Genomic DNA, 27,236 nt, shown 5'->3' with positions numbered 1-27,236 from the left:
ATATGTCACAGTTTCAATGACTTCTGTATAAGCCCAAGGTAGCTCATTGATAAAAAGCCACCCACTTAAGCACTCTCAATTTACAATAGTGATATAATGGAACTGCTAGCTGTGTGAAAAAAAAAAACATGAATTGATTCTGAGTTGTGTACAACATCTTATCCATAGTTATATATGAATATTTATTGGTCGATGACCCATTAATCCACTGTAGGCATTTTTTTTTTCGCGTCTGGCCAAAGTATAAAAACGCATTGTAACACCGCATTGGGTTATAATCAGTGTGTGAATGCCTTGAAAAAAATCTGCCATTCACGTTGTGTGAGTTATTTTATTCACAGTAGTTGAGATTCGGGGACAAACCCGCGCCTGTGTGTAAGGTTACTGCTCTCTCGTCACCAATTTGAAAGGGAGGTGGGATCGTAAACAATGACTGTTATTGTTTCATAGTGTTTCGATTATGATCATAATCACATGTCATTAGCATACGTGATGAATGGACAGTAGTAGGAGATGTTATAAGCTGGTCGGTGTTCTATGGTCGTGTCAGCGATTAAATCAGTGTTGTGTTTTGGAGTTATCAAGTAAAGTTGGCCTTATTGATAACGATAATTATAAGCCCACGGATTTAGGAAGTCAGTTTTTACAGTGACCGTGATTGAGGGACTTTTGTTACGGGGTCTAGAAGCCACGAGGCCGGGGGAAACCGAGATGATGTTAAGGCCGGTGAGGAAATCGACCATGTTTGCACCATGTGGAGCGGTTGCTGTGCCCTTCGTTCTGATTGCTTTACTAGGGTGCTGTATCGTGGGAGCAAATGGACGAGCTGTTAAAATCAAGAAGTCTTATCGGCTTCAAGCTGAGATGATTGCCAAACAACGATCACAAGAGGTAGGGAAATATTTATTTGTTCTTCGAATTCTCACTCTCGGGTCTTATTTAAATAGGCCTATTTATTTTAATTGTATCATGGAGGTAGAAATCTACCTCCATGACTATATCTAATACAGCCATCTATTATGGAATTTTACTTCACATGGCAGACATTTTGTATACATGTGTTCAAACCCATGTGTCTAAAACGATAAAAACGAGGCTGAATGGGTAGAATAGTCTGGTAATAATTCGCTGTTTGATGGACACTATTGATTACTCAAAGTAATTGTTTTCATACAAACCATTTTACAAACTTACTTGGTAATTAGCAATGGAGAGCTGTTAGTAGTATAACACATTGTGAGAAACTGCTCCCTCAGAAGTAACGTATGAGAAAGAGGTAATTTCTCACTCAAATATTAAGACCTCATGCATGAAGCATTTTATTAGGCATCTGAAAAAGCACACAAATTTGTACAATATTGGTGTTTTTTCTTATATCTTCGATGACCAAATTGAGTCAATTTCCACAGATTTTTTATTTCGGCATTATTTTTGGATACACCAAGTGAGAAGACTGGTCTTTGACAATTACCAAAGGTGTCCTGCAGTGTCTTGAATAGATCGGGATTGCGTTTCACACTGGGCGGGGGGGGGGGGGGGGGGGCGGGGGACAAGACGAAGATCGAGGCCTAATATTTTGTTCCTTTGCTTTGGTTATGAAGTCCAGGCTCTTGAAATTCTTTTCAAAGTCTTTGTCATTATTTCTCTGTTGACCGTGAATGGAATGTGTTTTTAATATGTTGTAGTGTGATTTTAGTTGTGGATTGGTGTTTATTTTAGCTTATCTTTTTGTCCACCCACACTGTTTTTTGCACCACAGAGTTGTCTTTTGTACTTCTTTTTTTTTAGGGGGGGGGGGAGGTAGTGGGGGCCTAGACCTACTTATGAACCGTTTATTCCACCCGACAAAAATATTTGACTACCTTTCATTATCTTCGCGATGGTAGAGATTCGTTGACCTTGTACAAAAAGCAGTACAGATTTTAAAATGACAGTGGCCTACAAATATTTATGATAGCCTATTTATTTATCTGTAGTCGGTTGCTAGGGTGGGCAAATCAAGACTGGAATGTCATAAGGGGTTCAAAGTACGAAATTGACAAACAAAATAATTTGTTTTTACTCTCGTCTTCAACTTCGGGAAAATGTTACATTTTGTTTATTGGATCATTAATATACCCCCCCCCCCTAGCTCCCCTGGGTTGTTTAAACACCTGTGGTTAAACAAAGTTTGTAAATTTCTGACGAAAACAAAGATGCGGTCTCTATTATTTTTCCTCCCTCTCTCTCTTTTACATGAAGACACTTAAAGAGAAGAAGTTTCCTGGAAGAATGGACACAATGTTTGACGTCATCACCGACGAGGAGGAAGTCTTGATTGGAATTAAAACATCAGGTACGTTTTTTTAAGTTTGCAAATCTCTTCTTAAAGACACTGGACACCTTTGGTAATTGTCTAAGATTAGTATTCTCACTTGGTGTATCCTAACGTATGCATAAAACAACAAATCTGTAAACATTTTGGACTCAATTGGTCATCGAAGTTGCAAGAGAATAATTAAGAAGAAAAAAAAACACCTGTTGCGCACATTTGTGTGCTTTCAGATGCCTAATAAAAGGCCACCGGCTTGAAGTCTTTTGATATTTGAATGTGGAATTGCCTCTTTCTCAAAAACTACGTTACTTAAGAGGGAGCCGTTTCTCTCAATGTGTTATACTATCAAAAGCTCTCAAATTGCTCGTTACCAAGTAAGTTTTTATGCTAACGATTTTTTTGAGTAGTTACCAATAGTGTCCAGTGCCTTTAATTGCAAACCTTTCTCTATAATCTGATTATCTAAGTAACTTGTAGCATGCTTGTAGCGTATGCTTTTCTTTAAAAACAATTTTGTTCAGCACCTCGAAATAAATTGATGGTGTTTTACACAATGTTGTACTATTGTTATAATTATTTGTTTTTACGGAGTCCCTGGAATGCCATTATACCACTCATCCGGATTATGAGATAACTTATCTCGCTTATTCGACTTATAGTGATATAAGTCGATTTACTCTATCTAGATAAGTCGACTTAAACAAGAAATTAAGTGAGATTATCTCATTATCTGGATAATTAGCATGGCACTTCTGGGGCTTTGCTCCGTTAAGTTTAACATAATATTATAAAAACAAACATTTTGGGCCCAATTTCATAAAAGCTGTTAAGCAGCAAATTTTGCTTAGCAAATGTCTTTGCTAAGCAAAAGTGGAGTGGGGCACCAGTCACAGCGATGTAAACGTAATGTAATTTTGGCTGGTAACCTGCTTCCTGTTAATCAATATTTGTCTGTGCTTAGCAAGTTTTTGTGCTTACAGGCTTTATGAATTGGAACCAGGTAGCATAAATGCGTGCAGAACCAATTCGTCAACAAGCAATAAACTATCATTACGTTGTGGTGGCGTCTGTGCGTGGTTCCCAATGCACAAGTGATTTATCCATGCTTAAATTTTGTCTAAAAAGTGGGGCCAGACTGTTGATGTGGCTCCACAACAAAGCCATGTTTGAGGCGGGCCATATCCGAATTGGCATCTACAGCTACGGCTACGGCCGTTGCTAAGGGTGTTACTATGGACTACCAGTATTTTAACGCATGGTGAAGCGGAAATCAAGCCATAGCCGTAGCTGTAAGCCGCTAATTCGGACTCTGTCGCAGAGTCTTCGGCTAATGATGGAGCTCCAATTACCTGTTGTTATAGGGTAGAGCTTCAGCCGTAGCCACTACCGTGGAAAACGGCTTCGCTTATTTCAACGACCTTTGGCTTCGTCAATTATAGTTTTGCCTATAGCACAAACAACGTGACATCGAATTAACTCAAGGGTTCAACAACTCATAGTTCGATGTTCTCACGCACATCATTAAATTAACACATTCTTGTCTTTTTTTTTTCTTTTTCTTTTTTTTAACCACAGTTAAATCAGAGAGATGCGGTATGAAACCTTACAGCCCGCCCCCACAAGACATGCCCAGAGCAAGGTTTGCTAAAGTCGTGGCTGGAATCGAGGCTATGGAGAGATGGCCGTGGCAGGTTGCCTTACTCAATGTGACGTCACGAGAGCCGTTCTGTGGGGGAACGTTGATTGGTCGAGATCATATTGTCACGGCTGCGCACTGCTTCGATAACGAAAGGTGAGTTTCATTTCGAACATCTTTGGAGTTATGGTATAAAATATTTGCAAATATTTGGGAATACATTTCCATGTGGAGGGAGCAATTTATCTAATGTTTAGTTACTTCTTACAACTTATTGTGCAAAAGTTACATTGCTTTAGGCCATTGAAACGTTTTGTTTTACCTCTGAGATATTTGAGCCTCGCTGTTCAGCTATTACCTGAATTCCTACACAGTTTGGTACAATATTACCTTTAACTTTTACACAAGTTGCGGGTAGGCCTCTACAACAAAAGCGGTAATTTTACACACATACATATTGGCCAAATTTTACACAACATTTGTACTCAGCAGTTTTATACAGCAAAGTTACACACACTTGTATTTATTTTTTAGAGTGTCTGACGTTATTTGCTTATCTTTACCTCATCATCTTCATCCTCCCCTTCACAACCATCATTAATCTTCAATATCCATCCTCTTACCTCAGTAAGACAACAAAAACATCTTTATTATCATCATCATGCTCATCATCTTCCCCCGCGATCTTACAGAACTCCAATCCATCAAAATAAACGCCTTCATCAGCATCTTTAATTTTCAACATCCATCATCTTGTCTTATTAAGACCACAAACAACATACTCAACCCAACCTTTATCATCATCATGCCAATCCTCTTCACCCGCCATTCTACATCACTTCACAAACCCTAACAACAATTATCTCATACTTATTATCTCAAGTATCTCCATCCAAATAAACACACTGTTCATAAATATATTCAATCTTCAACATCCATCATTTTAACTTCATTAAGACCACATAAACCACTTTCTAGAGCTTCATCATCATCTTCTACAACTTCCTCCTCCTCCTCATCATCAAACAACATCTTAAAGACCATGAAGACTGTTTGCTCACATTACGGTTTCTTATTTTCAAAACAGACGAAACGAGGACAACGTCGTTATTCTTCTTGGCGAGCACGATCGCTCAAAACATGAGGGTACGGAACAAGAATTTCACATCGACTGCATCCACGTCCATCGGCACTACATAAAGGGCGTCCCCTACGTCAACGACATCGCCGTCATTAAACTCAAGACGTTACCTGATCACGATGTCGTCATCAATGACTACGTCATGCCGGCTTGCATGCCGGAGAAGAACGAGTTTCAGGCGGGAGCTACCTGCTACGTCACCGGGTGGGGCTACACAAGTTAGTCAACTTTTAATTATTTGTTTAAGTCTCAGGGAAATCGATGAAATCTTTTTTAATACTTGATTTCGTCGACCCATTAGATATGTTTGCTCTTTGTATTTTGTTTGTTTACTTTCTGGGTGAGTCTGTTTAGATTTTCTCTCTGTTTTGGGTTTTCTCTTTCAACACACTTGGGTCGCGGTCCAAATTAATCCCCAAAACAAGAAGAAACTGTATTGAGTTCCAGTCTGTTGAGTGTTGAGTTCTTCCTTGAAACTTGAGTGACCCTGTCAGAATGTTTACGTCCAAGTTCTGCACGATCGCTCTCAAAACATTTGTTCCTATGCTGTACTCAAATTCTATCTTCTCAAAAAAGACTGACTTGTTGTTTTTGTGTGAGTAGCAGTTCTACTATTATATTATTATTATTATTATTATTATTATTTTTTACTTTTCATTGACGCACTGTTTCTCGGGATTACAAACTTCTAATTGGAGATTATTTTAGTTCCATACGCCTGTTCTAATTGTAGTCTTAACTTCCATTCCACACTTCAGATTTTTCAAACTACGGGTCCGGTCGTCGTCCCAGCACCCTAAACCAAGCCAGACTGCCCCTTCTCAGCCACGACGACTGCCAGAATGCCTACGGCAGTTTCATCACCAAGCGAATGGTCTGCGCCGGCTACATGGAGGGAGACTGGCGCTCGGACACCTGCAAGGGCGACAGCGGTGGTCCGCTGGTCTGCCAGCAGAACGACGGGAGGTGGAAGCTGGTCGGTGTGACCTCGTGGGGTAGGAACACCTTCTGTAACCCATCGCCGACTGACGCCGTGCCCGGTGTCTACACCAAGGTGGAGCGATACCGGAAGTGGATCCAGAAACAGATTGACCTTAAGAAGTGTCGAACGAGGAGGGTACCACGTCATTGAGGTCAAGGGTCATGGTTAAGCCATTGGGTTCAGCTATGGTTTTTATAACCAATGTTTGCCAAGGACAATTCAAACAAATTTTGTCAGTAAGAATTGACATTATTTTGTGTGTCATGGTGACAGTCACCGAACACCAGTTATATATCGCTGGTAAACGTTTTCACCATGAGATGGGCAGCTGTTTTGTTTTTGAAACAACTCCAGGTCATGACCTATGACGTCATGTGCTACCTCACTTTTTATTTAATTATTACTGTATAAAAAAAAACTGTAAAACTATGTACATAACACATATCTCTCCATATTTATCAGCCTCTAAGCCTTATATTATTTTGTAAACATCGATGAAAGCTTTTTGAACTGAAATAACTATTATGTGTAAATAATTTATATATTACTAACCGTTATGGCTGCCGTTATATTCAAAACATTATTTGTATGATATTTAAAAGCATTCCCGCTGCGATGTGGGCAGATCGGGAAGCTGCAGTGGGTGTCCATTGAGCTGTGTACCCCGAAGAGTAGAATATAAATCCAAGTTTCCAGGAATATTTATTATCACGTCCTGTTTGCGGAAGAGATTTGCTTCTGGAACATTTCCCACATTCAAACAAACTGATATAAAGCACCTGGTAATAAATGTTTGATTTAAAGGATTGTGGTATACTGTTTGTAGCACAAAACAAAATATTCACAGATTTACATTAAACTGGCACAGTTTGAAGACAATGATATAGTAGAAGGCTTCCCTTAAAATATTATTGCCGGGGTGCTGTATAGTTTCTTAGAAATGAGTAAAGCAATGTCCCGAAAATACGTAACTATACAAACAAACTACAGCAACTCACTAAGTATAATTATTTTAAGGGAAGCTTTCAACACCTTTATCTTCTAACCGTATAAGTTTAATGTAAATCTGTGGACATTGTGCTTTGTGCCCTACAAAAAGTACCCAGACCCTTAAAACCTCTATCCGGTGTTTTTTACTTTAATGTTTTTTTACGAATTAATAATGAAAAACCTGACACAGATTCTGGCATATTGAGATGAGTTTGCCAGATGAAGCTTCATCTTGAAGTCATCAAATCATGTTTGCCTTTTGGATTTTGATTTCCAGTATGTATTGAGGGCTGGGCCGTTTGGGATTTGGTTTGTGGTCAGTGACAGACACGAGACTTTGAGAAGGGACTTTATTATTTCCAAACTGCAGCTGGGGAAAGGCCCGCACAGGCCCCGACAAGCAGAACGAAAACGAGTACGTTAACAATGCACGCCCTCGATTGGTTGAATGAGCGAGGGCGTATTCTGCGTGGAGCAATTCAACCAATAGAATCCGTTCTCTTTGCGTCGTGATCGTTTTCGTTATATCGCTGCAGTGTGACTCAGTTTAGAGTTTCAGATAATAAATATCAATATCTCATGACTATGACGTTATTTCAGTTTAAGAGCAAACAATGTTAATGGGCTGAAGTTTCAAGCCTAAGGGTCTTTCTTGATGGCTATAACTCAACTCACGCAAACAGGTTTACAGCAGTCAAGTGTAAAGACATTTTAAAGGGAAAGAAAAAGCAAAGGATGAACAATGGAGAAGGGGACAAGGTAGACTTGACTCAAATCCCAATCCTGGACCATCACCAGAAAACTATTTGACTTGATTCAAGTCTAGGGACAAGGGCGTGATTGAGGGAAGGGGTGGTTTAACCACAAGATGTTGGATTCTCTAAAAGACTAAATCAACGGTGATAAAGATTGAGAGAACAAAGTAATTAGTGAATGAGTCAGATTATACAAAAGGGGTCATCTGTGTGGAAAAGTAAAAGGGCAAAGACAACAAATTGTCAATCATTTCCTGCTGAATATCAGAGTCCTATGACTTAACAATAATTATTTCAGTTTTCCAAACGGGAGAATCATCAATGTGTTCAGGTGACTTTATGTTGCAATGCGACACTTTTCGCTTCCGTTTACATAACTCAAATCATCTCATTTTTTTGCTGCAGTAATATTTTACCATCACTGAGTAATAAGAGTCCCTAAATAATATCTATTTATAACTCTTTTACTCAATATTATTTATAACAGATGACGAAGTTTCTTTTACCGATACTCTGTGAAAAAAAAATACACACATGTAAAAAGGACACTAAAATAATGTATTATTGGTTGAGTATACCGTGTCTATATTTGTGTATTTTATTGTACGGGTGTATAAAGAGAAAGTCTCAGTGACAAAAAATTGTTTGTTTTAGGTAAACCATCAGAATCTCTCTTAAAGACACTGGACACTTGGTAATTACTCAAAATAATTATTAGCATAAAAACTTACTTGGTAATGAGTAATGGGGAGGGGTTGATAGGGAAACCATTGTGAGAAACGGCTCCCTCTGAAGTAGCGTAGTTTTCGAGAAAGAAGTAATGGTCCACGAATTTGATTTCGAGACCTCAGAATTTGATTGTGAGGTCTCGAAATCAAGCATCTGAAAGCACTCACAACTTCGTGTGACAATTGTGTTTTTTTCTTTCATTATTATCTCCCAACTTCAACGACCAATTGAGCTCATAATTTTTACAGGTTTGTTCATTTATGCATATGACCAAGTGAGAAGACTGGTCTTGGACAATTACCAATGGTGTCTAGTGTCTTAAAGCTATACCATACATGGGTCCAGACACTTTATTTGTCTCAGTTGGACACTCAATTTCAGAGTAATCGCGAAAAACACCTTTTTAAAACTGCGGCAGTGAATTTGCTTAGCATTGTGTACATAACAATCATTTTGTTTTGCTGCAGTAATATAATTATTCCAGAGTGTTTATCTTCACTGGGTGATGATACATATTTATAACTACTTCGCTCAATATTATTTATAACAGATGACGAAGTTTTGTTTTACCGATACTCTGTTAACAAAAAACAGACAGAAATAAAAACGGAACTAAAAGTAATCTATTTCCTTGAGAATATAACATTTACATATATCTTTTCTTTGTCCACTGTATTGGTGTAATTTATTGTGAGGTTAGTAAGAGGAGAAATTCCCGTTGACGGAAACTTTGTTGCTTTTTTTAACTCTCCAAGCAGCCGCGGTAAAAATGTGCATACTGACACGAGGCACGCCTTATTACAAAATTGATTGATCATCATTTCGCAAGCCTCTTGAGTAGTTTAATCCCTAAACAGCTCACGTAGGAAGCTAAACTGGGTTGGGGAATGACGGTTCAACTAAAAAATAAGGAAACAATCGTTAAGAATGCATGGAAGTAAAATGGGCTGTGTTCTGTCCCATCACGACCGGGAAAACATACAAATTTCCTTGATGATTGTACGAAACGAAAATTACATAAAAATAGCTAAACATATCGGTGGTCTATTACCGGGTAATTTCCTATGACATAATGCCTATAGGACGACTGTAAAATGTAACGAGAAACACACAACCACACTTTTTTGTATGTTGTTGCTTCTGCTTTGTTTACCTTGCTGGTATTTGTGAGTTGTTTCCCTCCGTCTATGGACGATCAGCCGTCGATTTCACAAAGCTTTTAGGACTTAGGACGAGTCCCAAACCTTCACTGTATCACGCAGACCTTAAGATTAATCCTAAGTTAGGACGAGTTACTCGTCCTAACTCGAGATAAGACGAGTCCTAACTCTTTGTGAAATCGACCCCTGCACTGTAGCATGCAGACCTTAAGATTAATCCTAAGTTAGGACGAGTTAACTCGTCCTAACTGAGTTACTCGTCCTAACTCGAGATAAGACGAGTCCTAACTCTTTGTGAAATCGACCCCTGCACTGTAGCATGCAGACCTTAAGATTAATCCTAAGTTAGGACGAGTTACTCGTCCTAACTGAGTTACTCGTCCTAACTCGAGATAAGACGAGTCCTAACTCTTTGTGAAATCGACCCCTGCACTGTAGCATGCAGACCTTAAGATTAATCCCAAGTTAGGACGAGTTACTCGTCCTAACTGAGTTACTCGTCCTAACTCGAGATAAGACGAGTCCTAACTCTTTGTGAAATCGGCGGCTGATAAATTTAAAAATAAATGTCATCGTAACCTCTTAGAAAGATGTCACCGTGGTCCATCGTGGTTAGACTACAGGACTTGCAATCACAAGGTTGTAGGTTCGAATCCTACCTAGCTGATTTCACAATGTCTAGAATAAGTAAGCCCTAGTTCCTGAATCACGATATCTGTTGTATCCCCTTGTGGGGAGTTTGCTGAGTTCTCTTGGCGGGAAGATCATCTAAACAAACAAACAATCACAAGGTTGTAGGTTCGAATCCTAACTAGCTGATGGCACAATGTCTAGAATATATAGGCCCTATTGTCGTCTAGTTACTGAATCACAATATTTTTTGTATCCCCTTGTGGGGAGTTTGCTGAGTTCTCTTGGCGGGAAGATCATCTAAACAAAAAACAAGCACCCCAAACAAACACCCAAATAAACAAACAAACTGGGGATTTTGTAGTGCTCTGTTTTTGAGCTTTTCTCAATATTCTGAGAATCCCTCCATGTAAATATGTCTTTTTTATCTTTTTAATGGACAAATAAGTTAATTGACATTAATTGTCTTGAATTCCTGAGGAAGCTTAGCGGTAACGTTGGCAATGAGCTCATAGTAAAAACAAACAGGACGGGTTTTCGTCGGGGTGTCATCCCCAAGGGTGACTGCTACGAATGATGATTATTTAAGCATATGCAATATTTTGCGTCGAAGAGGGCGCTATGATCACTTTTGATTTCAAGAATCAGTCAGTAATAATAATTATTAAACGACGAGGCTATTTACTTTTTTGCAGTTGCATTTTATAGGTCCTTTTGGTTGGTAAGCAGTTTGCAACAGCCAAGTGCCTAATTCTGTTTTCGCAAATAAAAGAATGAATATATAAATAAATAAATAAATAAATAGTTATAACAATATACATAAACTGCTGATGCGCTGAATGAATTACATATGGTTTTTTGAAAGTGACCGATCTTGGATTGTTGTGAAGGTGTGGTTTTTAAAGTTAGTCTGATGTGTATCTGCTATAATGCTCGTTCTTGTGAAAGAAATTGGCCGACGTGGTAAAGTCTAACTGAATTAACTTGGACAATGCAAGCTTCGGAGCCACAAAGCAAATTTGTTTATAAATAAGTAAATACATATAAATACATTAACTGCTGATGCGCTGACTGAATTCTGAACGTGTGTTTTTTAGAGTAAACGAACTTAAAATATTGTGAAGGTGTAGTTTTTAAAAACTGTCCGATGTTGTATCATCTGTTATCATAGTAGCAGGTCTTGTAAAAGAGATTAGTTGATTTGAAACTTTGCACGGTCGAAAGGTTTGCGGTAACACCATGAGTTTGGGTGGTTCTGGAAAAGAGCCGTTGGTTTCAACTTGACGTTGCTATCAGCATGCTCTGATCGTCTTCTGGAGAAACGAGATTAACCGACATGGTAAAGTCTACCGAATTAACTTGGACAAAGCAAGCGTAACCACAAAGCATGTAATCTGTTTAGAGTCGCCCCTCAATAAGACGTCTTTACGTATCATCTATTGTGATGCCTTATTGTGTTTCTCCAACACGATGCTTTGAGATGAATAAGTAAACATGACCCCGAGGTCACAAGACAGAGAGAAGGGGGTGCCGTGGTGACATCCAAACTCTTCAATAAGAAACAGAAAAACATCTTGAAGTCAACTGAGGTGTCTTGAAGTGGATATACACACGCGAAGACCATCAATCCAGCTTCTTCAGACGGTGGTAAGAGAATTTTGATTATCTCGTATGTTTAAAGGAATTTTGCAGTCTTTATATAAACTGAGTGTGAAGGAATTTCACACTCTCACGTTAGCACACATACACCGACACGCTAATTTACCTTCAGCATGCACTGTGTAAACTTCCCTGCATTCCATCCCTTCAAACATGTCTTTGATTTGACTTCAAACTGATGTTACCTTTACAACATAAAATTGTGAATATTTATTGCTCTAGTTTGTATCTGTCACTTGTTGAGGGTCAAACCTATGGGTGAGTGGTGACGTTTTGCATTGCAAACCCCATATAACCCTACCTAGCAACGCCCTAGCAACGGACGCCACGACAAGTTTCGCGGTTTCGTTTGGTGATGATTTAGAATAAACAAAAAATAATATGCAATCGTGAGAGAGAAAGAGACAGAAAATAACTCTATTCTATCAGAGTCTTTCAAATAAACCATAGGTTGAGAAAAAAATATCAAGAAAGCTGCGACAAAAAGCAAGTTTTCAAATTGGTAAACGAAAAATATAACGTAGAAGGAAAAGGAATTGTACGACTGTTTTCTGTTGTGTCGAACATTATTTTGGTCATACAATTAATAAATTGACGTTATTTAAGTCCAGCAGGCCTAAACATCTGAAATAACTGGTTGAATGTTGTTACTTTGTTTGTGTGTTTGAGGGTAATGTTTTCTGTGGGCCTGCAGCTTCTTTGCACAATGTGCGCATATTAATGTTTATTTTTTTATTGTGTAGCCTTTACGTGGTTTTAGTGTATAAAGTATTCTTGTAATTTTAATGTTTTAGATTCGCAAACCAAAGTGCATTTCACTGTTTATATGTGTGTATATATAAAATAGTGTGTCAAAATAAAAACTAATTATTGACTATTGACTATCGACTATTTTCTTTGAAAAAGAAAACATGGAATGAAAATAACATGTTTGTGTTTTATATTCTAGTCTGGTATCCCGGCGTCACCATGCCTCAACCAAAGGGAGATCAAGTGTTCTTCGTGGTCCATCAGCGACAAGAGGATCCGACTGAGATAGTGGCCCATCTTGTCAAGCAGGATGGATTGGAAGACCTAAAGGAATACATGGTGGAAAGCGGGTCAGTCAAATAGACAAAATATTCAAACAATTTATTCATTCATTCAGGCTTTAAAGGAACACGTTGCCTTGGATCGGACGAGTTGGTCAAAACAAAAGCGTTTGTAACCGTTTTTTATATAATGCATATGGTTGGAAAGATGTTTTAAAAGTAGCATACAATGATCCACACAAGTTTGCCTCGAAATTGCGTGGTTTTCCTTCTACTGTGCGAACTATCACCGTCGGCCATTTATGGGAGTCAAAATTTTGACCCCCATAAATGGCCGACGTGTTAGTCGACGAGGTAAAAGGAAAACCACGCAATTTCGAGGCATATTTGTGTGGATCATTGTATTCTACTTTTACAACATCTTTCTACCCATATGCATTTTATAAAAAACGGTTACAAACGTTTTTCAAAGACCAACTCGACCGATCCAAGGCAACGTGTTCCTTTAACAAAGATCAAAAACACACACCAACAAATACTTTAAACGTGCCCCCCCAAAAAACAAAAGAAAACAAAAAAACAAAAATAACAACAACAACAACAACAACAACAACAACAACAACAGCAGCAACAACAACAACAACAACAACAACAACAACAACAACAACAACAACACACATTACAAAAACATTAGAGATAAACCAAACACAAAGAACAAACAGATTCCTAGGGATTGCCCAAAAGCAAACCAAATCACTATCCAAAAAAGCAATTCCTTTAGGTATAAATGTAAAAACATAAAAGCAAGCAATCAAAAGGGGGAATATTTTGAGAAATAAAAAAGAACCATTTAAAACGTTGGCAAGGTATTTAAACAATTAAAAATTACAAAGAAACATTGTCAATCCTATGAAAACTTAAGTATGGTTATGTATGATGGTTTTTTACCCAGCTGAGGTCAGATCTGATAATGATCTGAGTGGATTATTTTTTTCTGATTGGATCTGATGTTTTATTTTTTCCAGGTATAAATTATGCGATTCAACCCGAACTGAGCCATTCCAAGCGATGACGGGGGAAGTAAGTTAAAGCCTTTTCCCTTGTTTTCGTGTATACATAATAATCTTGAACAAATCTTAAAGGCACTGCTGGTAAATACCTTTATTACTCAAAATTACTCAAAATAATTGTTAGCATACAAACTCACTTGGTAACGAGTAATGGAGAGCTGTTGATAGTCAACAACATTATGAGAAACGGCTCCCTCTGAAGTAACCTAGTCTTTGAGAAAGAGGTAGTTTCTCACTCAAAAAATACTTAAGCCCTAAAGACTATTTTATGCATATGAAGCTAATCACATCAAATTTGTCTATTCTCTTGCAACTTCCGCAACCAATTGAGTCAAAATTTTCACAGGTTTGTTATTTTATGCATATGTTGAGATACACCAAGTGAAAATACTGGTCTTTGACAATTTACCAAAGGTGTCCAGTGCCTTTAAAACTATTACTGTCTTCAATTCCTTTGCAGACGTTTTACATTCGTCTTGTTGGCGATTTAGAGGTCAACACATTCGGGGATAAAAGCTACCGAAAGGATCGACTTCAACTCAGGTGGATTCGCAATCGAGCCAACCGGAGAGATTTCTTCGTTGAAGGGGTTTACAGGGGCCGTTTCCAGCCCGAGTACGCAGGCAAGGTTCTCTTGCATCGTCTCACGGTGCATGCCGGGACGACTAATAAGGGAAGCGGGAGGCAGTTCACGCTGAACAACCTGGAGAGCATTCTGGGTAGTGTGGTGTCGTCATCAAAGTTGGTCATACCGAAGGTGAGATGGGGTTTCTGTGTCTGTTTGTCTGTCGGTCGTTTTGGCTGACAGTACTTTATGCATACTAGGCTTTTTCTTGTGACCGGTTGTTCTTTGTCTCTGCCACCCAGCTACGGAATATAAAACACCATAAATTATTCCTGTACGGAATTCGACTGGTCTTAAACTCCTTCAAAAAATATTTAGAAGAAAAAACACCTCAAGACCCTTCTTTTGTCTGCATAGGTATTCTCGGTTTCTCCGACACCCCCCCCCTTTTATTTGAGGGGGGGGGTCTTATTATATCCATTTCAAGCCCCTGTGTCCTGTTTATTGTTTGTTATTATTATTTCGGACTAAAACAAATTACAACACGTATATAATACAAATATTATTAAAGGTTTGTGTTAACTTAAGTTTCATTTAATATGTGCTTTGATTTGTTTTGACTTTTTGTTCGCTGTTCCGAAATCTGAACAGTGTTTTTATTTATCCATTAGTTTACCCGATCAGTTTCCCTTGTGGTGTATTGTTCAATGTTCGTTTATCGTATAATTGTTTCCATATTTAAAGATAATCCCCATCAATCATTCCCATCTTTGCAGGAAAGAGAGCACCCCGCCCCTCCAGAAATCCAAGACAGTTTTACAGATGAAGAAGTCATTAAAGGTAATCTTTATATACACCAGCCTTTCTGTTTCGATTACAATAATTCTACACCATAAAGGGCACTGGACACAATTTGGTAATTCTCAAAGACCAGCCGTCGATTTCACAAAACTCTTCCTAACTTAAGACTAATCTTATGACTTAGGACGAGTCCCAACCCTGCACTGTAGCACGCAGACCTTAAGATTAATCCTAAGTTAGGAAGAGTTATACTCGTCCTAACTCGAGATAAGACGAGTCCTATCCTAACTCTTTGTGAAATCGACGGCTGTATTCTCAATCGGTGTATTCCAACATATGCATACAATAACAAATCTGGGAAAATTTAGACTCAACTGGTTGGCGAAGTTGCAAGAGAATAGTGACATAAAAACACCCTTGTTGCACAATTAATGTGTGTGTTTTCATGTGCACAATAAAATACTTCAGGCCTGAAGTCTTTTAATATTTGAGTGAAAAAATCCATAATAAGCATTACAGTTCTTTTTCAGAACTGAGAAGTCTCCGAAAAAAACCCCGATAAATCTACTCCGCGATAGTAGAATATATAACAAGACAGTTCTCTTACGAACAATTTCTACCTGGCTAGTAGATACACACATGGTGTTACCGCAAACCAAATATTGAGAAATTCCCTCTCTCAAAAACTTCGTTACTTACACAGTGTACGGGCAAAAAAACGCATTATTTGTTATAAACATTCTGTTGTTTCAATTGTCCTCAGACGTTGTCCTCCGAACTATTTCCAAAGACATCCCCAAGAACTTCGTAGTCCCTCTCGCCATGCACCTGTTCGGTCTCTCGGAGGTCGAGATTCTTAACCTCAGTCTCCTGCCGCACCATCGCGATTTCGACGAACAGCGATACGCCGTCTTGGAAAAATGGATGTTAACGAACGGAGAGGAGGCTACGTTCACGAAGCTCATTGAGGCCTTTAGAGCTGTCAAGATGACGTCAGCCGCAAATAATCTAAATAGGAACTTGTTGACCAATGAGCGTAAGTTTTCACCTCATGTTTACTCATAGACTAAACTTGTATGTTAAATATTTCCTTTACCCTATATGTAAACATGTGTTTACTTTTCCAAGTTCTGTGACAAAATCACTGGCCTGGGATTCGAACCCACAACCTTTGCATTCTAGAACAGTGTCTTACCAACTCAACCACCGAGATTGCCCGGTGGCTAGAGGCAGTTCGAATCCCATATTTTAGCAGTAGGTACTGCAACGGTTTATAATAAATTTGAATCGAGGATAAAGAATATTATTTTTTATTTGACACCGATGTGTGTTAGCACTGTATACTCAGTACTTTCCCTAGTTCTGTGAAAAAAATGTCACAGGCATATAACTCGAGTGGGATTCGAACCACGTTAATATTTGCCAAACTTGTAATCTTATAGCTTGTTTTTTTTTAGCTTTGGAAATGGATTAACTCTTGTAAAATTATTTTCTTTTTTTTAATTTTAGGTTTAAAATCAGTCGGTAAGGCACTCCCTGGTGACCTTCAACCCCTTGCTGACGTCATCAAGGTTGACTTAGAAGAATCCCGCCAAAACTACGTAGACGAACTGAACGATCATAAATTCCAAATTTTGTACAGATGGCGGGAAGACTCGTTCGATACGATTCGCAAGAGGGCGTCTCATTCAAAGTTGTTGCGAGCAATGCGCAAGTGTGGAATGGAATTGGCAGCAGAGAGATGTACGCTCATTAGTTCGGTGGACGCACGTGACGGTAAGAAAATTTGCATAATAACGATTACTGACTATAATGTTTAATTTTAATATCCATGACATGAACTTTTGAGAAGCATGAACAGACAAAACTAGTTAGAGTTTAACAAGTGAGTTTTGAGAAGGCGTTTGAATAATATTCAGAGTTTGTGCGTCTTTGATGTTGCGGGGGAGTTTGTTCCAAAGAGTAGGAGAAGACGTATAGAAAATGCACGTTGGCCGTAAGACTTAGTTGAAGCCGATGACAGGCAAATAAAGATTGTGATTGGGAGCGGAGATTTCTAGAAGGCTGGTATTTGTGAATAATGAACGAAACAAACGTGTGGGATTTGACGCATTGCATGGTGAGGTATCAAAATGTATCATTTGGTTTGCGAGAATACCAATATCTCCAAAGTTGCTCTGTTCTCTTGGGAGCTTGTCTTGCTGTGTTTATTCTTCTGCCGCGTAGATTTTTCGCAATTCGGGAGACTTCTCTGTGATAAAAAGAACTGTCCTGCTTTTTAATACACCCTGGGTGGAAGGTAGAAAATCGGCCGGGACAACTACTTTTAGCTTTAGTGAATCGAGAGGACACATAGGGCAACAATTACTGCCAACATGGAGGCCACAACCAATACTGCATGTAAAAAAATAAGAACACTTTTGGTTGTACAACATACATTTTTCTAACTCTATCTTTACTGTCCTTTGGAAAATATTTGAAAATATGTTCCGTCTTGGAGATTGCCTGGTTCTGGTTGCCTGTAAACAATTGCCTCGTGTGACATGACCCTTAGATTGGTCTCAACGTTTCGACTATAGCTTGATTTAGTCATCGTCACAAATATCAACACTGACAATTATTATGTACATGTATAACTAACTCTTTTTCATAAACCATTCTTTTTCTCTCCAGTCGTTCTTCTTCGCATCATCACAAAAGACGCCAGTCGGGACACCATCTACCGACTCGTTCGCACACTGGGACTGACCGAAGAGCAAATAGAAGGAATCACCAGAGAACACGGCCAGGACTTCAACAAGAAAATGTTCATGTTGAACGCACTGGTTCAGTGGCGGGACAGTGATGGTGAAGAGACTGGGGCCAGATTTGACGAGTTGATGGATCATATGGACACTGTGGGACTCCGTCTGAACGCTGATATACTGGACGAGGAATTGGTCAAAGATAAACGTAAGATTGTTGGTACAGCTACATGTGTTCGTCTGTCCTTGTTGTCCATTGTCTTTGTCTTTGTCTTTGTCTTTGTGAGTCTTAAATTCGGTGTTAGTCTGTCAATAGGTATAGGGTACTTAAGCCAAGGCCAATCCTTAGTTTCCCCCTATAATTTTGTTTATGTTGGCCACTTTTAACAACTGTCACTGTTAATATTATTTAAAAAAATTGTCATGTGAGGGTATTACTGAAATAAATGTTGAATTGAATTGAATAATGAGTAGGCCAATTGCTAATTGATCTATTGGTTGGTTGGAGACTAGTTAACTGGTTGGTTAGTGGGTTGGGTTGGTCAGTCAGTTGGTTGGTTGGTCAGTCAGTTGGTTGGTTGGTCAGTCAGTTGGTTGGTTGGTCAGTCAGTTGGTTGGTTGGTCAGTCGGTGTGCTGATTGATTCATTGGATGGTTGGAGACTAGTTAACTGGTTGGTGAGATGGTTAGTGGGTTGGGTTGGTCAGTCAGTTGGTTACAGTCCATACGGATGTAGGCTTGGGTATCATCAGTCCGAAACCTGGCTGGTAGAGCAGAAAGCACTACCTCCCCAGTCAGTTGGTTCGTTTGTCAGTCGGTTTGAGATGTTTGATATATTGATTGCCTCACCATTAATTCTTACTCAATTTTGCTATTGTTTCCTCTCACAGGTTTCCATTTCACGGCAAAGCACATTGAGAACGACATGATGCAACCGCTGGCTGACAAACTCCGCGTTGACACCACACCCATGATGATCCAATACAGTGGCGACTTTGTAGCCGAATTGGGCTTCAGATTACTCGTGCGGTGGAAGGAGACCCGCGGTAAATATGCGTCACACACGGAGCTGCTGAAGGCTCTCGAATCCTCCGGATTGGGCGCACTCGGGAAGGATGTGGACAAGATGGGATCCGTGAATATTTCTAAAGGTTGGTCTATTATACACCTCTACGGCTGTTTTATAATTGTTAACGCTAGTTATTAAGAAACAGAACAGCAGTAGTAATACAGATTCCATTTTTGTGTCCAGGAAAATAACATTTCTAAAGGTGGACGTACAATACCTCGACGGCTGTTGTAGGATTGTTAACGCTAATTATTCAGAAACAGAACAGCAGTAGTAACATTTATATCATTTGGTATATCCACAGGTGCAATGTGTGACTTCTGCCTAAAGTACGTCACAAGTTGGATCCACGTGAGCCGAGCCCACGAGTGGCCCTCTGTCGTCCAGAATATTCCGTCTAACATCACCCAAGGTCTGGACAAACGCACCGTGGAGTTAATCAAGAGACAGCAGAGAGATCCATGTGACCAGATGGCAAGGGCTTTCAGGCTGTGTCGAGACAGGGGTGTGTTTAAGACAGCAGGCGCCATGGTCAACAGGCTGATTGCTTGCGGATTTGAAAAGGCCGCCCTCATGCTACTCGACGTGTCCAGGTCACAGTTTTATTGCACAACGATTCGGCTGGAGGATGTATAGAAAAAAACTCCCGCCTTTTTGTAAATAAAAATTGAACATTTTATCAAAGATAGTTTGATAACACCCTTGACCCAATTTCGTAAAGCCTTTAAGCACAAAAACTTGCTAAGCACAGGAAAATATTTCTTAGCAAAAACAGGTTACCAGCAAACATTCCATTCAGTTAACACTGTTGTGATTGGTGCCCCCACTCATTTTTTGCTTACCAAATAAATTTTGTTAAGTTATGAAATTGTGCCCTGTCAACATGCTTCACGTGCGTTTGTTATTTTTATTCAGCGCAAATATTCAAAATGGCCGACGGTACAGTGGGCCTCGGATGGAACCTAGAGAACCTTTTCAATCTGGTTACGGCTACAGCTACAGCTAAGGCTAGACCACAGTGGCATTGCTTCGACAGTCAGAGCCAAAGCCAATCCGTCTGTAATCAAATAGACTGGTACCTTTGACAAAAAACAACATTACATGTAATGATTATGGCACAAGTACATAAACAAAACTGTTACAAAATAATTTGGAGTTTTAGAAGGCATGGTTGACACTTTTTTGTTTGCAGTAAAACTGCTCTAAAATTTAATTACATTTATTTGACAGTTATATTAGTTTCCATGGTCCAAAAGAAAACATATTTTTATAGTCAGCAGTAATTAACGAAAGGGAAAAATACAACATTTCAAAATGATCGTTTTAATTCTTTTTCAATGCCTAATTAGTATGCAAGGAAAGAAGACTATAGAAATGCATAAAATAATTTGAATTCGAATAGAAGGGTTCACAGATTCGAATAATGTCTTCCAAAGCTTGAAGGTCGTTAGTATTATAACTTTTACGGCACCGGACCCCTTTGGTATTTGTCAAAGACCAGTATTGTCACTTGGTGTATCTCAACATAATTATGCATAAATAACAATGGCCTCTATTGGTCGTGAAGTTGCGAGAGAATAATGGAAGAAAAACACCCTTGTCGCACAAGCTGTGCTTTCATATGCCTCCGTTTCTTATTCAATTCAAATATTTTAATGAGAAATTACTTCTTTCTCAAAAACGTCTTTATTTCAGAGAGAGCCGTTTCTAATTCTCACAGTATGTTATACTAGCAACAACTCTCCGTTGCTCGTTACCAAGTAAGGTTTTAATGCCAGTGGACACTATTGGTAATTGTCAAAGACTAGCCTTCACAGTTGGTGTATCTCAACATATGCATAAAATAACAAACCTGTGAAAATTTGAGCTCAATCGGTCATAAAAGCTGCGAGATAATAATGAAAGAAGAAAACACCCTTGTCACACGAAGTTGTGTGCGTTTAGATGGTTGATTTCAAGAGCTCAAGTTCTAAATTTGAGGTCTTAAAATCAAATTCGTGGAAAATGACTTCTTTCTCGAAAACTGTGGCACTTCAGAGGGAGTTGTTTCTTACAAGGTGTTATACCATCAACCTCTCCCCATTACTTGTCACCAAGAAAGGTTTTATGCTAATATTTATTTTGAGTAATTACCAATAGTGTCCACTGCCTTTAAGCTAACAATTATTTTGAGTACTGTAATTACCAATAGTGTCCAGTGCCTTTAAGTCACGTCACCCTTGTTGCAGTGAAACACGATTTTCATTTCAAATCTAACAATAAAAAACAACGACTTTCTTTAAACTTTATTTTCCAAAACAAAACATATTTGAGAGAGAGACTCGAGATTTCTAATTTATTATTTCACATATCTTTTTTAATTTCACTGAAACAGTCACGTGTTTGACGCATTTAAAGAGTTGAAACTTCGTGTTTGTATTGCTGTATCATCAACTCTGAATACACTTTCTGCAACTTTTTTTTGGAGAAATAGTAATCTTTTGTAAGAACGGGAAAAATTTATCGGTTTACTGTCAGGTTAGAAACCCCTATTGAATGTTATTTTTTGTATCATCTTGTACAACGTATCTCAGACGCTAGTTTTGTCACTGATGATTGAATAAAGAGTTTATTCTTCACTTTATGGGAAATCGAATTTGTATTTCTGTTGGAGACAATCTGTGTGTTTTAATCATGGTTGTGTTCACTGCCATTAAAGAAAGTGAAAATACGATACTATGTACAATAAAGAAATAAAACTGGATTCACTGGACATACATGGGGTGTTAAAATTGTTGTCTCATACATGTACTTGTGAAAATAGTCAATATTTACACCATGTAAAATTTAGTGTTAAAATAACACTAATTTCTGCCAACACATAAACATTAGTGTTTATGAATTGAGACATTACATGGTGAGGTATCAATGCTTGATTTCGAGACCTCAAGTTCTAAATCTGAGGTCTCGAAATCAAATTCGTGGAAAATTACTTCTTTCTCAAAAACTTCTCCACTTCAGAGGGAGCCGTTTCTCACAATGTTTTATACTACCAACCTCTCCCCATTACTCGTTACCAAGTAAGGTTTTATGCTAATAATTATTTTGAGTAATTACCAATAGTGTCCACTGCCTTTAACTTTAACTGCACTACCTCGGAGTCAGTTCTTAAATTTGTCTCCAGTATTGGTGTTATTCTAACAAACTCTGATGTTAATTTTGATTTTCTCTTGGGTATCTATAAATGGGACAACACCCATGGTGCCAATATAAGCAACCCAATTTTTGCAGTCAATTCTATACCTCAAAAACAAAATTACAAAATCGACGGCAACTCGAATACTGTATTAGGAAATACTGATTAAGGCAAATCGTTCACAATACATTATAAAGTTTAATATTTTTACCGAAATGTCCAGAAATTAATAAACAGAAGGTTAAAAAAGTCGTTATTATTACATGTACATGTAACTCGTTTATAAACAGTTTATAGCGGTAGCTTTGCAATCTATTGCATGAAATACGCCCCAAATGTCCTACGAAACTGAAAACAAAACAATGCAATGGTGTTTTTTTTAGCTTGGGGCAACAAAACCTTCGTCGTTATTTAAACAAAATCTACAAACTAGAGCAATTAAACTAGACTCTCACCTTAAAAAAAAAAGACAACAATTTAAACGTAATATTCGAGCTATCCCTTCCCTTGCATAGAAGCTACTTTTGCCCGATTTCGGCGATCCCAAATCAAATACGTCTTATACCTACATCCACTCAAATAAATCACAATTTTAAATCAAATAGTATAACTGTTCTTAGTACAAATGGTACAGAGTGACAATGTACACAAAGATAAAAACTGATAAAATATACATTATCAAGATTTAGCACAGTTTTTTTAATTTTATAAATTTGATGAAAGAATGATAAATACTTTTGTTAGCAAGTTATAGATAAACAACGATGGTCATTGCGTGTGTTACAACAAAGTGGTTAAATATTTCGTAACTTCGTCTCAATACTGTTTATATTATTATCATCTCTCACCAACAAGCAGAAAGTAATATGATCCACGAGAAAGTTAGAAAACATGTCGTCCAGTTTTTATTTTTAAGTTCAACCCTTCTTTCTCCGTATTCTTATATTCGGTAAAAACCGGCGAGGGATCTGTTTTGTTGCAATTTGCAATGCCCCTGTTGTTTCGTTTTCAATACATGCTGTTCCATTGGGTCTAAAACGTGTTGTTTTACATGCTTGTTTATGTTTTGTTTCCCCCCTTCTTAAGAAAAACTTGCGGTTACAACCGTGTAACAATTCTCTTTTGAGGGAGTGTTGGCTCTGAAAAGGGCCGTTTTGGTCTTATCCTAGTTTATTGTTATCCTTCACACCATGTTTAAGTTTCAAACACCACTTCTCCTTCTTTTCCCGCCCTTTTTCTCCCGGTCATCTACCATTGTTAATATCATTTTTAACTCAATGGATGCTTGCCGAAGTTTTGTAATGCCCCTCCTAACCAAAATTGAACCCTGTTGATTGACACCCCTCTAGGACGTGTGGCATGGTCCATCTTAGGATATCAAGCCATAATAATATGATTGAATAAAGAGTTTATTCTTGATGCGATGGTGTACATGGATGCTTGCAGAGTTGTGTAATGCCCCTCCTAACCAAACTTGACCCCTGTTGGTCGAAACCCCTCCAGGACGTGTGGCATAGTCCATCTTAGGATATCAAGCCATAATAATATGAGCTGACAAGTATTTACAACGTGGTTAAGGCAATGAAAATGTCAAAAAATGTCACCATGTGACGATAGCGGCCCTCAGTGCAGGAATTGAGGGTTGTGTCAAAACCTAAAGAGAAACTTCTTTGGAAAACTCGGAAACGAAACTATGTTCGTCATTTTCTCTGATACCATTTCTCATAAACGTTTATTTACAATCAATACCGGTCTGTAGATTGGTTTAAGTTCGTGTTCGGTAACAATTTTTGTTCAAAAGTAATATTTCTGTACTGCCCTTTAATCAAAGGAAAATCATTTAATAAGAAAAGAAAAATCCCCTCCTCTCTCTCTCTCTAGAATTTGTGTATTATTAATTTTGTTTTATTATTCTAAGTACTCACACGAACAATGCTACTGTACAAATTATGTAACAATGGGTCGTGAATAAGACCAAAATACCTGAAGGTGATATCATTTTCTATATTGGTATTCAACAGAATTTATCCCAAAATATGAATTTCATCCCACAAGATATGCACATTGAATCAATGTATTTATTATTAGTATGTTTTGAGACATCAAAGACATCATAAATAGATTATCTAAGATATGCTTATAATATTATGCTACACAAGTTCATTCATTTTTCCAATATGGAAAAAAACAAAGTTTCATTTTGACGTTTCGTCTTCACATTGTTAGGTGCTTGAATTGCATTGTAAAACTTGCTAAGTAAATTTGATTTCAACTTACCAATTCTAAATCGTCAGAGTTGGTCCCAGGTCAAAAAAATGTTCTAAAAAAGAATTGCTAAGCATAGGAAGTATTGCCAGGCCTTCACGGACAACCCGCCAAAACATGCAACAGCTTCAAACTGGAACTGCTTGCTTAAAATAACACAACCTTAAAGTAATATTTGTTTCTGCTAAGAATATTATTTTGTGTGTGAATGAAATCGGGGCCAAAATAAATGGGGGTATTTAATATTCTTTAAATGCCTGAGTAGGGCATGTCTGCCTCCCTGACTCACTACCCTGGGTCTGCCTTGTTTTCCTATAAAACCACATTAAGGTACCTGTCTGAACCACTTGGTCCCATGTTAAGGCCCTTTTCGAAACCACGGCTTCGGCTTTGGATTCGGCTTCAGGCTCCGTCCCCTCGTCTGAAACCCTGGACACGTATAAGTAGAGCAGGCACAATTGTCAAAACAATCGCAGGGGCCAAGCTAGCCTAAGCCGAATCCAAAGCCAAATCCAGTCGTTTCGAAAAGGGGGAATATGTCGAGGCAACTTTCTGACACACGACTTGAGTCCTAAACGATAATGATGTTTAGTCTCTTCATCAAGGCTGTGGATTGCGTTTTCTTCTTTAGCTGATCTGGTATTCGGCATAGAAACCCTTTTTACTGATTGTGTCGTCCGACTTGAAGATGAGTTTAAGGGAGTCACCGTGGGAGATAATGTCGTCTGGAATCTGTAAGGAGTTAAAACGTTTCTTGAAGTTAATACAGAGTATTAACACGGGTCCATTTGTATTTTACAGTTGGATTTACTTGTGAATTCCACTGCAATATGTTTTGGACGCTACTTCGCGGATGTTAGAATTCCCTTGCCTTGACATAAAAATGACTGTGACTTCAAGGAATTGAGTTTGAAGGAATTTTGCGAATTCCCTTATCATGAGCTTAAAGCCTTCGGCTTCCCCAATTCATTTAAAAGGAATTGCCATTATCACACGATAACATTTGCTGTGACTTAAAAATGTGTTTTAAAAAAGTGTTAAAAAACGACCGATTGAGCTCAAATTTTCACAGGTTTGTTATTTTATGCATATGTTGAGATACACCAACTAAGAAGGCTAGTCTTTGACAATTATCAATAGTGCCCAGTGTCTTTAAAGGGACTTTGTAGTACCCGGGTGAAAAGAAAACTTACTTTATGTCCACAGAAGCGCCCTCTTCGTTCAGAATCAAACGAATCTCCGTCCAGGACTTCCAGTGAGTCGTAATCACATTCTGTTTCATGTTCAATGTCGAAAGATCTAAACATCAACCTCACAGAATAGCCGTCTGGTGCTAGTAAAGTCCACTCACAATCTTCCTATAAAAAACACCAGGAGAAATTTAAATCTCAAGGCACTGAACACTATTGGTTATTACTCAAAATAATCAAGTTCCGTATATTGTGGCATACACCAAGTGAGAATACTGATTTAATTTTACGGATAAATTATTTTTATTGTCTACGGACCTGGCTGCCGTAGTTGGTATCCCCATAGTCGGCGTGTGAGTAAAGCTTTTGGGCGGGAAAATCAGCTTGTAGAACTCCACCGCAAACTGCAGACAAAAATGGGGGGAAAACACATAATGGGTTTACACCTGAAACTGTAAGATCAGGGGTTGATTTCACAAAGAGTTAAGACAATAGTCTTATCTCGAGTTAGAATAAGTTACTCGTCCTAATTTAGGACTAGCCTTAAGTTGTTTAATATCTAGTAGGACTAGTCCCAAGTGGAAAGTACAAGTACTTGACTTTTTCTGAGATGATACGTGACTCTTTAAGACAATACGTGACTCTATCTGGGATAGTACTTGACTCTCTCTGGGATAGTACTTGACTCTCTCTGGGATAGTACTTGACTCTCTCTGGGATAGTACTTGGCTCTCTCTTGGATAGTACTTGACTCTCTCTGGGATAGTACTTGACTCTCTCTGGGATAGTACTTGACTCTCTCTGGGATAGTACTTGACTCTCTCTGGGATAGTACTTGACTCTCTCTGGGGACAGTACTTGACTCTTTCTGAGATAATACTCGACTCTTTCTGGGATAATACTTTTAAAACTCTTTCTAGACAATACTTGGCTCTTTCTGGCATAATACTTGACTCTTTCTTGGATAGTACCTGACTCTTTCTTATAGACAATACTTACTTGTTGAATGATCAGCGAGGAACCCTCGTCTTGACACAGATGCATCTGACACGAATCTAATGTACATCTGATTGGCACTAGCTAGGACTGGATCGGGGTTACCCGTACCGCAGAACCGACCCAGCTGATGGCCGTCCGACGAATCACCATCGTAGATGATCACGTGGTCATAAGCGCACTCCTGATGTTGCTCCAGATCAAAATCATTAAAAATCTGTTGTTGTTTTTTGTGAAATTGTGATAAAAATAGGAGAAAAACAAATCGTGTTTAATTCAGGGATGTTTTTAAGGCTGCTCGTGTCTCTTGGTGTTTTTGGTTCACATCCACCAAG

The 27,236-nt window shown here is 38.5% G+C and overlaps 3 protein-coding genes across 3 annotated transcripts in view; 2 read left to right on the top strand and 1 right to left on the bottom strand.

Moving 5' to 3' along the window:
- Positions 1-315: 315 nt before the first annotated feature.
- LOC139953273 (chymotrypsinogen A-like) lies at positions 316-9,151 on the top strand. Its single transcript, XM_071952747.1, has 5 exons — positions 316-891; positions 2,242-2,335; positions 3,890-4,106; positions 5,038-5,309; positions 5,850-9,151. The coding sequence occupies exons 1-5, from the start codon at positions 712-714 to the stop codon at positions 6,221-6,223; spliced, it is 1,137 nt and encodes a 378-aa protein (XP_071808848.1). The 5' UTR covers positions 316-711; the 3' UTR covers positions 6,224-9,151.
- A 2,681-nt stretch (positions 9,152-11,832) lies between these two features.
- Positions 11,833-21,898, top strand: LOC139952906 (uncharacterized). The gene is made up of 10 exons (XM_071952198.1): positions 11,833-11,984; positions 12,946-13,096; positions 14,053-14,107; positions 14,558-14,854; positions 15,439-15,502; positions 16,227-16,499; positions 16,973-17,239; positions 18,137-18,415; positions 19,097-19,357; positions 19,580-21,898. The coding sequence occupies exons 2-10, from the start codon at positions 12,966-12,968 to the stop codon at positions 19,909-19,911; spliced, it is 1,959 nt and encodes a 652-aa protein (XP_071808299.1). The 5' UTR covers positions 11,833-11,984; positions 12,946-12,965; the 3' UTR covers positions 19,912-21,898.
- A 730-nt stretch (positions 21,899-22,628) lies between these two features.
- Positions 22,629-27,236, bottom strand: part of LOC139952905 (bone morphogenetic protein 1 homolog) — a 46,502-nt gene continuing 41,894 nt past the window's right edge. Inside the window, exons 16-19 of the mRNA XM_071952197.1 lie at positions 26,905-27,118; positions 26,224-26,309; positions 25,909-26,073; positions 22,629-25,447 (exon numbers count right to left, since the gene is read on the bottom strand). Of these exons, the coding sequence (XP_071808298.1) occupies positions 25,343-25,447; positions 25,909-26,073; positions 26,224-26,309; positions 26,905-27,118 (570 nt within the window). The 3' untranslated portion in view covers positions 22,629-25,342. The remainder of the gene's footprint in view (positions 25,448-25,908; positions 26,074-26,223; positions 26,310-26,904; positions 27,119-27,236) is intronic.

This window comes from Asterias amurensis, chromosome 21, assembly GCF_032118995.1.
Source record: "Asterias amurensis chromosome 21, ASM3211899v1".
Classification (NCBI taxonomy): Eukaryota; Metazoa; Echinodermata; class Asteroidea; order Forcipulatida; family Asteriidae; genus Asterias; species Asterias amurensis.
This window is presented reverse-complemented; position numbering and strand designations above follow the sequence as displayed.